Source organism: Arachis hypogaea, chromosome 8 (assembly GCF_003086295.3).
Source record: "Arachis hypogaea cultivar Tifrunner chromosome 8, arahy.Tifrunner.gnm2.J5K5, whole genome shotgun sequence".
Classification (NCBI taxonomy): Eukaryota; Viridiplantae; Streptophyta; class Magnoliopsida; order Fabales; family Fabaceae; genus Arachis; species Arachis hypogaea.
This window is the reverse complement of record NC_092043.1, coordinates 13,548,648-13,560,656: the sequence shown is the minus strand read 5'-3', so window position 1 is coordinate 13,560,656 and position 12,009 is coordinate 13,548,648. Positions and strand designations below refer to the sequence as shown.

At 36.9% G+C, this 12,009-nt stretch overlaps 2 protein-coding genes across 2 annotated transcripts; one reads left to right on the top strand and one right to left on the bottom strand.

The window, feature by feature from the left end:
• The first annotated feature begins 1,100 nt into the window (after positions 1-1,100).
• LOC112706205 (uncharacterized) lies at positions 1,101-3,710 on the top strand. The gene is made up of 6 exons (XM_025757382.3): positions 1,101-1,552; positions 1,634-1,900; positions 2,374-2,528; positions 2,765-2,870; positions 2,947-3,069; positions 3,169-3,710. The coding sequence occupies exons 1-6, from the start codon at positions 1,361-1,363 to the stop codon at positions 3,304-3,306; spliced, it is 981 nt and encodes a 326-aa protein (XP_025613167.1). The 5' UTR covers positions 1,101-1,360; the 3' UTR covers positions 3,307-3,710.
• Positions 3,711-5,402: 1,692 nt separating this feature from the next.
• On the bottom strand, positions 5,403-5,903 carry LOC140174664 (uncharacterized). The gene has a single exon (XM_072200152.1). The coding sequence runs from the start codon at positions 5,901-5,903 to the stop codon at positions 5,403-5,405; it is 501 nt and encodes a 166-aa protein (XP_072056253.1).
• Between the last annotated feature and the right edge of the window lie 6,106 nt (positions 5,904-12,009).

Sequence of the window (12,009 nt, the reverse complement as noted above, 5' to 3'; positions counted from 1 at the left end):
ATATAGTTGCTGAATGCTGACGTCTTTATGTTTAATTTTCCATTTGCAACACAAAATTGCTAGCTTGTTGAGATGAGAGTGTGGAATAATGATTTAACCTTCCATTGGAAATTTGGAGGGTATATTTGCAAGACAGGAGTGACTGTCGAACTAAAAAGTATACCTAGGTAGGTTATTGTCGGAACGAGTAATAAAACTAAAATATAGTATTTGTCACGCATATATTTCTGCCATGTGTAATATGCGTTATTTAATTTAGAGACTTTGTTAGATAAATAATTATTTTTGTGAATATCGTGAATGATGGGTTTTAAAATTAGTCCAATAAAGTAAAAATATACTACATTTTTAGATTATCTATCTAAATCTTAATATTAAAAATTTAAGATAATTATTTGTATATTTAATAAATTGAACATCTGATATATCTATTATTTATATTATTTAATATTTTTATTGTCTAGTTATTATTTTTTAATTTAATAGTTTCTTACGACTATATTATATTATGTTGGCTGTGACAGGAAGATTCCCTTTACTTTAAGGTGGTTACTTGTACAACTTTTATTATGACGACTAACATTGAAAATTTTTCTCTAACGAAATGATGAATATTCTAAATCATTAAAAGGTTGAAGAATCTTAGAACAGCTTCCAAGGAGTAGCTAGTATCATATCTTAAAAAGAGATATCATTAAATTAATTGTTAGTAATATCTATGGAAAATTTTGGAAACTTGGTCAGGATTCAGGAGGGAGAACGTTCTTCAAAGTTTTTATTGTTATATCTATAATTGGGCCTTTAAAAAATTGTTAAGCCCAATAATTAAGAGTGGAATGGATGGCCCATTTTGTCCAAGAATCCATGAGAGCCCACCAAAAAAAATTTACCTTTGAATTTAGCCAGACAAATTTAAATTTTCTAAATTTTAGATTTTTGTTTGAAAGGTTAAAGTGTAATTTTTTATTTTTGAATATTTTTTATTATTTTTTTAATCTTAATTTATAAAATAAATAATAAAAAATTATACCTTATTTTTTAAAATAAAATTCAAAATCTAAAATTTAGAGAAATTAAATACTAGCCGCGATACAAAAAAAGTGGTCCCAACGGCTAGAATTTTCAATTTGAATCGAGTGAGAAAACCAATGTCAGAGACAGAAAGAGTTTGATTCTCCGATCACACCCAAGGGTTGTTGCTTTTTCAACATCAGTTTCTTCAACGTCTCTTTGAAAGTTCGTCTCTCACATTGAGAGAAACCCTAGAATTTGGGGCTTTGGTGTTCTTCGCTCTTCTCCTTTCTACTCTCTCGTTTGAATCATCGGCACACTGATTTTTCAAATTCCAGAAACAAGAAGAATGGATCTTCCGCGAGAGGTAGATGATTACATCAAAGAAACCATAGATGATTGTTTGGGTCTACCGATTTCGTCGAAAACCCTAGTAACAAAGCTCCGAGCATCGCGAGAGTCTGAACGGCGACTCCAAGAACAGAACCTTTATCTTCTCTCCAAATTGAAGCAGAAAGACGAACTCGTCGAACGAACTAAGGTTTCATTTTCATTATCTTCTCTCCAAATAGAATAAGTTTTACTGTTTTCTATTTTTTACTTATTTCTTGGTTTGGAGCAGTGTGAATCGAGTATGAATGCTCAAGCCCTGAAGAAGTTCGTTGAGGAGAATCAGAGGTTGGCCATGGAGTGTGAGAATTTGCTGGCCAAATGCCAGAATTTGGAGAATGAGTGTGTACTGTTTGAGCACGACAGAGAGGCGTTGATGGAATTTGGGAACGATGCCGATGGAAGGGCGAGGGAGGCTCAGTCACGTGTCCTAGATTTAGAGCGGGAGCTGCTGTTGTTGCAGGAAGAATTTAGGAAATACAAGACTTACCATGAATTGGTACTTAATACTTTTCTCTTCTATATATATATACAGAATTTTTTTGTTGAATCTGTCAGCCATTGGTATGTTTTTTTCCTTCTAACAATCCTAATCAAGAAAATATTTTAATGCTAATTAACGGGACTGTACGGGATTTCAGTGCTGAACAACATTTTTTTCTTTCAATCATAGCAGCTGTGACTTTATGAGATGTGAGTATAATTGTGTGTATGGTTCCTTAAATTTCTGATGTGGTTGGTGGCTAGATGAACATTCATTCATAGTTGGGTTGCTGCAATGATACAATCTTGTGATCATTTTAATGTGCTTTATCAATGTGTCATACAACCTATGTGTACTAGTCAATCTTACTGTAAATCAGTTAATTTTCTTGTTCTTAAATGGTGAAACTCTAGTACCTTCTGCAAATTGTTAGTTCTAGTTCCCTTGGTTGGCAATGTTAACCCTGTATATTTGCTTTTCCCATGAAGGCTGATACTTCTTCTACATTCACACTTGAGGAAGAGAATCTACTTGACTCTCTTTTGGCAACTATTACTAGTGGAGATGATTACTGTACATACACATTTTTGGAAGCAAATTCTAAGGATGAATACTGTAAGAAGTTGCTGACTATGTGGGACTGGTGAGCCCCAAACCTCCTCTACACATTCTTCTCTGATATGTGTTTCCTTTTTTTTCTCATAATTCTTTAGTCATTAATCTCTGTAGCCAGTTTTAACTGTTATATCGTGGCTCGTTCTAGTAATACATGCAGCATAAATAGTATTGGAATATTGGACTCACATACTGTTGAAGTTACCTTTTCATTTTTGCAAGTTCAGTTTTTTTAGCTTGATTTTTTTACTATGGATTTGGTAGCTTAAAGCCCTCAAGCCAGAAAGTTTTGTCACTAGTTGCCAAAGTCAAATCACTTGAGAAAGATAAGGAACATCTGACAACCAATCTTCTCAAAGCTGAGGAGGAGGTAATGATTGGTTGACCTTTTGTAATTGTTGGATGTTTATCATTCATTAGTATCTAACCTAGCTTTGTATGCACAGGTCAAATTACTTTTTAATGAAAATAACACCTTGGAGAAAGAGAACAAAGTGCTATTGAAGCATTACAAGGAAAGAAACCATCCAAGTTCTGGCGAGAAACATACCAGCAGTGCATCTGCAAAGGTAATAAATTAATAAATTCAGTCTTATTCATTTTCACTATAATTGTGATATGCACTATATGATTGACCTAATTATCTCTCGTTTAACTCTTGTTTTCAGTCAAACAAGAGGAAGTCTAGTCCCAGAACAAGTAACCCGATCGACAGGAAGATTGATTTTGATGATATAGATTCAACACGACAACCATTGTCGCCCTTGCGAATGAACTCGCCAGATTGTAGAATGAATAAGAAATAACAAAATAGACCATTGTAGTGATTTGCCAGTGTATGTGTCCCAAATATTAGAACGGTCTTGGGTTTGGTATGTAATACTAATAGTCACTATGCAGGCGGGGAGGAAGATTTATTTCATTCTTGCCATTGATGTTTTAAAAAGGAATTTACTAACATAATTGGTCAGAGAAAAGAAAGCATGAAAATATTTTACTGCTTCTCTTGGAAGGCTAAGTGGACTATGGGGGGTGTGTGCGTTTGTATTTGGTAATCGACTAGGCGTCAATAAGGTTTCAACATAACTACTCCTTATTGAGTACGTGGCTTTAGGTTTTATGGTTTGTTATATACATTCTTAAATTGTTTCATAGTTGAAAACTGGGCAAGTTACTTAAATAAAATTATGGGCAAGTTACATTTGTTAAAGGTTTAGGAGCTTTAACTTCTGTGATTTTTTTCCTCCTTTGCAAGATGTGTACATAAAGAAAGTGGCTGAGAAACTGAGTTTGCATTCAGAAATAAATCTGTTGAAGATGCCGGTTTTTAGGGCGGCGTTCAAAACATTTGCAATTACCAAATATTTCGTAAATTGCCAAAGGTTTCTGTTCACCCTTTTTTCACTACATTTTTGTATCAATCTGTCCATAACATATTCCGTCCCTGCAACAAATCAAGTCATAGATGAATAAATATGATAGGAAGAAACAGAATTATTCTTGAATTATTTGTTCTCACTTACCAGAAGCTACAAAAGACTCAGATGCATAGAACCCTATAGCATTGATTCCAATAGCTTGTTCACATACTTTAAACCAACACCAATCTGGAATTTTGTAACAAACTATTAGAAACCTTTGATTTGACCAATTTTATTATGTTTGTGGCCAAGTTTCTGCAATGAATAGTATGTTACTTACAACTAAAGAGCGCGTATATTTTCTTTGGAAAAAATCAAATAGATTAGCCTTCCTTAGGAAGGGTTTGAACAGTTTCAATTAATCCTGTTATCCAAAACATATGTCAGTTTAAACACCAAACTTGTTCGATTCAATATATTCAATTTGTATGCATATCTATTGACTTGATGTATTTTAAGTTTTGGTAGAGCTGAAGATTACTTGGCTAGAGGCTCAAGGCCTACTACAGCTCCCTCTTGACCATGTTCCCTACAATCGTGGTGATTGAAGGTTTTGAATTTGAAGGATATGAGGTAATTCTTGCTTTATGTTAAAAATTATCCTGTCAATATAGCATGTTGTTGTAAGACTCTTATGTAAGACAGTTTAAAGTTGGGCCGAAAGGAAAGGAAGGAAGAGAAGTGGACATGTGACATTGTAATGTGATATTTTGGTTTATAATATCTTTTACAATCTTGTATGAAGTAGAAAATTACATGATTGTGTATGCTTTTTGTTTGATCCTTGATCAGTTTATCTTAAACATAAATATATGTTGTTTTCAAATGGTGAAGACTCTAGACAAGTACTTTAACTATTTGTTGGTATTAGTGTTTTCTTGTTACCTTGTTGCTTTAATCCTTTCAACGATAAACGTTGGTATAAATTCTTGACTCCCTTGTGCTTTCTTAGGATGCTCTTGTTTTGGGTAACCTTACAATGTTCACTACTAGCAATGAAAGGTAAGTCACTTATCTTCCATCATTTGTCCACAATTATATTCTTTATAGGGTCTCGTGGGTGGTCGTGCAGGGAATGAAATTGCAGAGATACTGTTAAGGGTTTTCTCACTAATTTCAGAATATCAAAAGGTACAGTAGCATAATAATTAACGATTAGAATAATAAGAGGTGAGAGATAGAAAATAGGGTAGAGAAAGGTTGAGGTATCAATGTGATACTCTCAAGAAATATTATTCAAAAAAGAAGGATGAAGAATGAGTCTTGAAAGAAGATTCACTTGGCATTCGAGAGGCCAAACTCTCTACTAAAAAGTTACTCCACTAATTCCCTACCTAAAAGCTTTTCATCTTTCTTATTTATAATATCCATATCCTAACTACTTCCCTAAACATGTGAAATAACAATAATTTGAAGTTTCAATCAGTTACGTCTTTTTTCCTCCTACTATAAATAATTTTAAAAGGAGTTAAATCCCGATTTTATCTCTCCTGACTTGTTATAATACCCCCCCAATGAAGAGCCACCTTGTCCTCAAGGTGGAAGGATGGAAAAGCAAACTGCAGTTTGTCGGCCAGCTCCCATGTACTTTTAAATTTGGGAAGATTCTGCCACTTGATTAACACTTCCAAGTTTTCTTGGTTTCTCATACAGCTGTCCAGAATTTGTTCAGGTTCTACTAGTAGTTCTCCTTTCTCAGTGAGAGCCTCAGGTAAGTTTTGGGGTTCCACTGAAAGTCCCAAACTCTTCTTAAGTTGTGAAACATAAAAAATAAGATGTATCTTTGCAGAGGGTGGTAACCGAAGTTTATAAGCCGCCGGACCAATTTTCTCTAATACTTCATATGGACCATAAAATCTGGCGCCAAGCTTCTGATTTGGTCTAGTAGCAAGAGACTGCATCATGTATGGGTGGATCTTTAAAAACACAAAGTCTCCTTCAAAAGTTACATCTCTCCTCTTTTTATCAGCAGCTTGCTTCATGCCATTCTAGGCTCTATTCAACTGAAATTGTAACTCATCGAGCATCTGATTACGGTCTTTCATTAGTAGTCTAACTTCCTCTACTGTAGATTCCAGCCCCCTCTTAATAATGGAGGCAGCTCCCTCCCATATAAAGCTCGAAAAGGGGTCATGCGAATGGACCCGTGATAAGTAGTACTATACCAGAACTCGGCCCAAGGCAGCCAAGTGGACCGCTGTTTTGGCTTAGAGCCTGTGAGGCAGTGAAGATAGGTCTCTAAGCACTTGTTAACAGCCTCCGTTTGGCCGTTGGTCTGTGGATGATATGCAGAGGACATCTTCAAGGAGGTTCTAGCCTGTTTAAATACTTCGGACCAAAAAGCACTCATGAATATTTTGTCGCGGTCAGAGACAATGGAGGATGGAAACCCATGGAGGCGAACAACCTCCTTAATGAACAAGAGAGCAATGTCTTTTGCTGAGAAGGGATGTGCAAGCGAGTAGAAATGAGCATATTTGGAAAGTCGATCAACCACTACTAAAATTGTGTCCATCCCTTTAAATTGTGGTAAACCTCTGATGAAGTCCATAAAAATGTCAGTTTGTATGTTTGTGGGTATAGGAAGAGGTTTGAGTAGGCCTGCCAGTTGAAGGGTGGAATGTTTATTTTTCTGACATACGTCACAATTTTTTACGAACTCCATCACATCTAACTTCATACCTTCCCAATGGAGAATGGAGGAAATTTGGAGCAGTGAAACTCCATCAAAAGCTTAGGGATCCACTTGGAGGTCTTGACAATCACTAACTGCCCTTTATACATTAACTTGCCATTGATTAATTCAAAGCCAGACACTGTCTCATCTCCTTGTAACAGCTTCTGCATAATGGTCTTTAACTTATCATCTTCCAAAACCTTAGTTCCTAGCTCCCCCCATTCAGTAGCTATGGGAAAAGAAAGAGAAGAGAAGTGGAACTTTCTTGAAAGAGCATTGGCAATTCGATTTTCCATTCCTGCCTTGTATCGAATGTCAAAATTATACCCCAATAGCTTGGATAACCATTTTTGCTGCCCTTCATTTGCAACTTCCTGGTCAAGGAGGTATTTTAAAGATTTTTTGTATGTGAATACTGTGAAATGCTATCCGAGAAGATAATGCCTCCATTTTTGGATTGCCAACACAGTAGCCATTAATTCTCTTTTATACACGGATTTGTTTTGAGCTGTTGGAGAAAGTTTTTGGCTCATGAAGGCAACGAGGCGCCCTTCTTGCATCAGAACTGCACCAACTCCCTTTCCCAATGCATCTGTCTTAATCTGGAAAGCTTTGGAGAAGCACGGGAGTGCAAACACAGGTACTGAGACCATTGCTTGTTTAAGCTGTTGAAATGCACCTTCTGCCTCATCAGTCTAGTGAAAACAATCTTTCTTTAGTAGCTGGGTCAGTGGCCGAGCAATGCCACCATATCCTCTTACGAATCTTTGATAATATCCCGTGAGGCCAAGAAAACCACATAAACCTTTAAGGTCCTTGGGTCGCGGCCAATTTAACATAACCTGGAGTTTTTTGGGATCGGCTGCCACACATTTTGATGATATGATATGGCCCAGATACTCAATGCAAGATCTTTCAATGTAACTTTTTTTTTGTTGACCAACAATTGATTTTTTCATAACAATTCCAACACTTGCAGCAGGTGTCTGCAATGGCTGTCCACATCCTTGCTGTAAAGTAGGATGTCATAAAAAAACCAATGTAAACTTGCACAGAAAGGGTTTGAGGATTTTGTTCATTAGTGCCTGAAAAGTAGAAGGTGTGTTTGAAAGCCCAAAAGGCATTACTAGGAATTTGTAATGACCTTCGTGCGTGCGGAAAGCGGTCTTGTGGATATCCTCCTCTTTCATCCAAATCTGATGGTATCTGGATTTTAAATCGAGTTTGGAGAAAACCGCAGCCCCCTCTAATTCGTCCAACAACTCTTCAATGATAGGAATCAGAAATTTGTCTAGAATGGTGATGTTGTTGAGCGCCCGATAATCAACATAAAATCTTCATCCGTCATCCTTTTTTTCACAAGAATTACTGGACTAGAGAATGGACTAGAACTAGGTCTGATAATTCCTATTTGAAGCATTTCCTCAGTTATCTTCTCCATTTCCTCCTTCTGATAGTGAGGATACCAATAAGGCCGTATGTTGGGAATATCTGAATTCTCCTTTAATACTATGGCATGGTCATGTGATCTCTGAGGAGGGAGACCAGATGGGGACTGAAACAGATGGCTGCAGAATCTTCATCAGCATCAGGGCAAAATAACGGAGTAACCAAAAATTCCTCTTCAGCATTTCGCAAGGCTTGTAGAGTTACCTTACTACTGGCCTGAATCCTTTCCAAGGTTGGATCACCCTGTAATGTAACCTTCGAACCATCTTGTACCCAGCTAAGTGATAAAGTGTTGTAGTCACCTTCAAATTTTCTAAGACTGGCGACCCACCCAGCTCCAAAAACTATTTCGGATCGTCCTAAGTCCATAACCAAAAAGTTTGCAATGATGGAAATTTCTTACACCAGAATTTTGACATTCTCGTATCCACCTAACCCCTGCTCAATTGTGCCATTACCCACCTCCATGTGGAACGGAGGTAGACGCATTAGTGGCAAACCCAAAGTGAAGACTAGAGTAGAAGAAATGAAATTAGCCTCGGCACCTGGGTCTACCAAAACAACCATCTCCCTACCATTGATGGCCCCACGAACTTTAAGAGTTTGATGGGATGTGAGACCTCAGTAGCTAAGGGACGAGAGGTGCAGAGACAGTGTGTGAAGAGCTACATTAGGTTCTGCCTTGGCAGGAGCTTCCTCAAGGTATTGTAGTTCGTCATCATCCTCACCCAAAAGGATCAGCTATTGGTGGCGGAATTTGCATGTATGACTAGGATTCCACTTGTCACCACATCGAAAATATAATCCTCGTCGTTGTCGCTCACTCCATTCTTCATTGGAAATCCAACGGGAAGTAGGCTTGGATCCAATAGAATTAGAAGCAATAGAGGGACCAGTGTCATTCTTTGATTCTGATTTGGAAGTAGTAACAATGGTGGGCTTACCTTGGTCTACTAGAGGAGAGTGAGCATTAGGCCTGGCCCAATTAGAGTTTTTAGAAACCCCCATCCTGAACGTGATGCTGTATCTTGCTTTCTACCCCCTGGGTGCATTCCTTCGTCTTCCTATGCTAAATTTCTAGCTTCAAGAACCATTGCTCGATCCATTAACTCCTGGAGGTTCTCAAAATCCTCCACTATCAACTCCGATTTGATGGTTGATTTGAGACCTTCATGAAACATACACAATAAGGTGTCACCTCCCAATTGTCGGTGAGAACGCGCTGCTAGTTCGAAATCTCGGCGGTATGCCATTATTGAACCTGTTTGCTTCACCCGCAATATGGAGCTAGTGGGTTTGCCGACGCGCCAGGTTCAAAGTGCTTTAGCAAGTCTTGTTTGAAGCAGATCCACGTGTAGAAAGTGGACTGGGATTCCCACCATTCGAACCACGTCAAAGCTTTTCCATGAAGTGCAAGTACCACATATTCAAGCTTGTCCCCCACCAGAATTTCCGAGATGCGAAAATAGCGATCCATTCGCACTAGCCATCCGCTTGGGTCCGACTCATCAAAGGAAGGGATTTCCACAGAGCGGTTGCCTTCGCCCCTGTTCGGAACGGGCTGTCGTCGATATCCGCCTCCAGGATCATCGTTGCATGAGTGTCCACCATCGGTTTCGGGGGTTAGTTGCTGTGAACGTAGCACCAGTTCTTCCATTTGTTTCATCATTATTTCCAATAATTGGATTTGTTCAGCGACTTATTTTTTCAAATCGTCCACACATTCTTCCATGGCAGCGGTGGTGCGAGTAGAGACCATCTACAGGTAATAATCCCAGATTGCGTGATGATACCAATTGTTAAGGATTTCCTCACTAATTTCAGAATATCAAGAGGTAAAGTAGCATAGTAATTAACAATTAGAGTAATAAGAGGTGAGAGATAGAAAATAGGGTAGAGAAAGGTTGTGGTATCAATGTGATACTTTTAAGAAATATTATTTAGAAAAAAAGATGAAAAATGAGTCTTGAAAGAAGATTCACTTGGCATTCAAGAGGCCAAACTCTCCACTAAAAAGTCACTCCACTAATTCCCTACCTAAAAGCTTTTCAGCTTTCTTATTTATAATATCCATATCCTAACTACTTCCCTAAACATGTGGAATAACAATAATTTGAAGTTTCAATCAGTTACGTATTTTTTCCTCCTTCTATAAGTAATTTTAAAAGGAGTTAAATCTCGATTTTGTCTCTCCTGATTTGTTACAGATACATTGTGATATTGTGAAGGTATTCAATTCCTTTTATCATGTAAATACATTATTGGATGATTCTAAATCTGTCTTAGATGGGTTAAAAGTACAAACTAGCATATAAGAGTCTATACTATCTATTACATGAGGGTAGAAAATTTTTAATCATGCTACTGCCTCTTATAAAGCTAATATTTTCTGCAATTTTCTTGCTAAATTTCATATTTGTTGCATGGGAAAAGATAGAATACTTGCACATTCTTAATGATATGAATGCATTGCTTGCCTTAAAAATTGTTCCTCTTTTTTATTAGACCTATCTACTACACAGTAATGGAAAGTTGTTTAGGTTGTTGACCTTGATGCCATATTTCGTGCAATTGTGGCATGAGAAAAACCAAAATAACAAAATAGTGTGTTACCAAGTGGATATGCACAGAGGATTGGGTCCTAAATACTGAAAAACTGGCTGAACTACTGAAGGTAGTTACCATTATTTAATTGTTTTTGTCTTAATCTTGAATCTTTTTCTTGAATCTCTATTTATTTTTTATCATGAATGCTGTGTTTTTGCTTCTCCATAAATGAACACATTGGTTATCAAATCATTGTGGTGGTGAAAAGATCTAGTGGGCTCAATGTAAACATTGTCTCAAGTAGCAACCAAGTTTTTAGTGTTTTTTGTTGAAGGCTATCACATCGGCCAAGCTTCTTACCGGTGAAGCAACCAAGTCTTTTGAGATATGCATTCAAGGTTAGTTTGAATTCGAACTCCATTATAATTCCTTTACTTTGATAATTTCTGATTTTATTTATGTTATCTATGTCCAAATTGTCAACTAAAATTGCACTTATTTGCCTGAGTTTCAATGAAGTATGTTAGAACTACTAACATTCATTGGAATAAAGTAATAACTGACACAAATAGAGATAGCAGTTTTCATTACCTTAAGGTTCTCATACGAAGCCTAAGAGTTTTTTGCAAAAAGAACCATTCCCAAAATCAAAGAATACTCTCACCATTCTTAGTCTCTTTCCTCCTAATCCATCTTTGTTTAGACATTGAGCATAGCCCTCTTACATATTTTGATGCTTCAATTGTTGCCATATCATTAAAGTCGATGCTTGCAATGGTTTCAATAACATAGGCAGCATTTGGTACAGTCCTACAAATTGGATTGCACCTGTCCACAAAATGTTGCATATTAATTCTACTACTACTACCACTACTACTATTACGACAACTGTAGCATAACTTAAATTTAGGTTTTTTCTTGCTTAGAGTTGATAGTAGCATAACTACTCCTCTTGCTTAGAGTTAACTACAACACAAATAATTATAGCACAACTTTAATTTAGGCCTCCTCTTACTTAGAGTTGACAGTAGCATAATTACTAGATCCTCTTCTCAACTGTAGCACAACTTTAATTTAGCCCTCCTCTTACTTAGAGTTGATAGTAGCACAATTACTAGATCCTCTTGCTTAGAGTTCACAATAGCACACTACTACTACTACTACTACTACTTGAATTTGGCTTCCTCAACTACTACTTGAATTTATGCTTCCTCTTGCTTAGAGTTGACTAGAGCACAAACAACTGTAGCAAAATTTGAACTCAGGTTTTTTCTTTCTTAGAGTTGACAGCAGCAACAACTACTATTTTTTCTTAGAGTTGACAGAAGCACAACTATTACTACTACTAAATTCTCTTGTTTAGAGTTGACTGGAGCACAAACAACTGTAGCAAAACTTGAACTCAGATTTTCTCT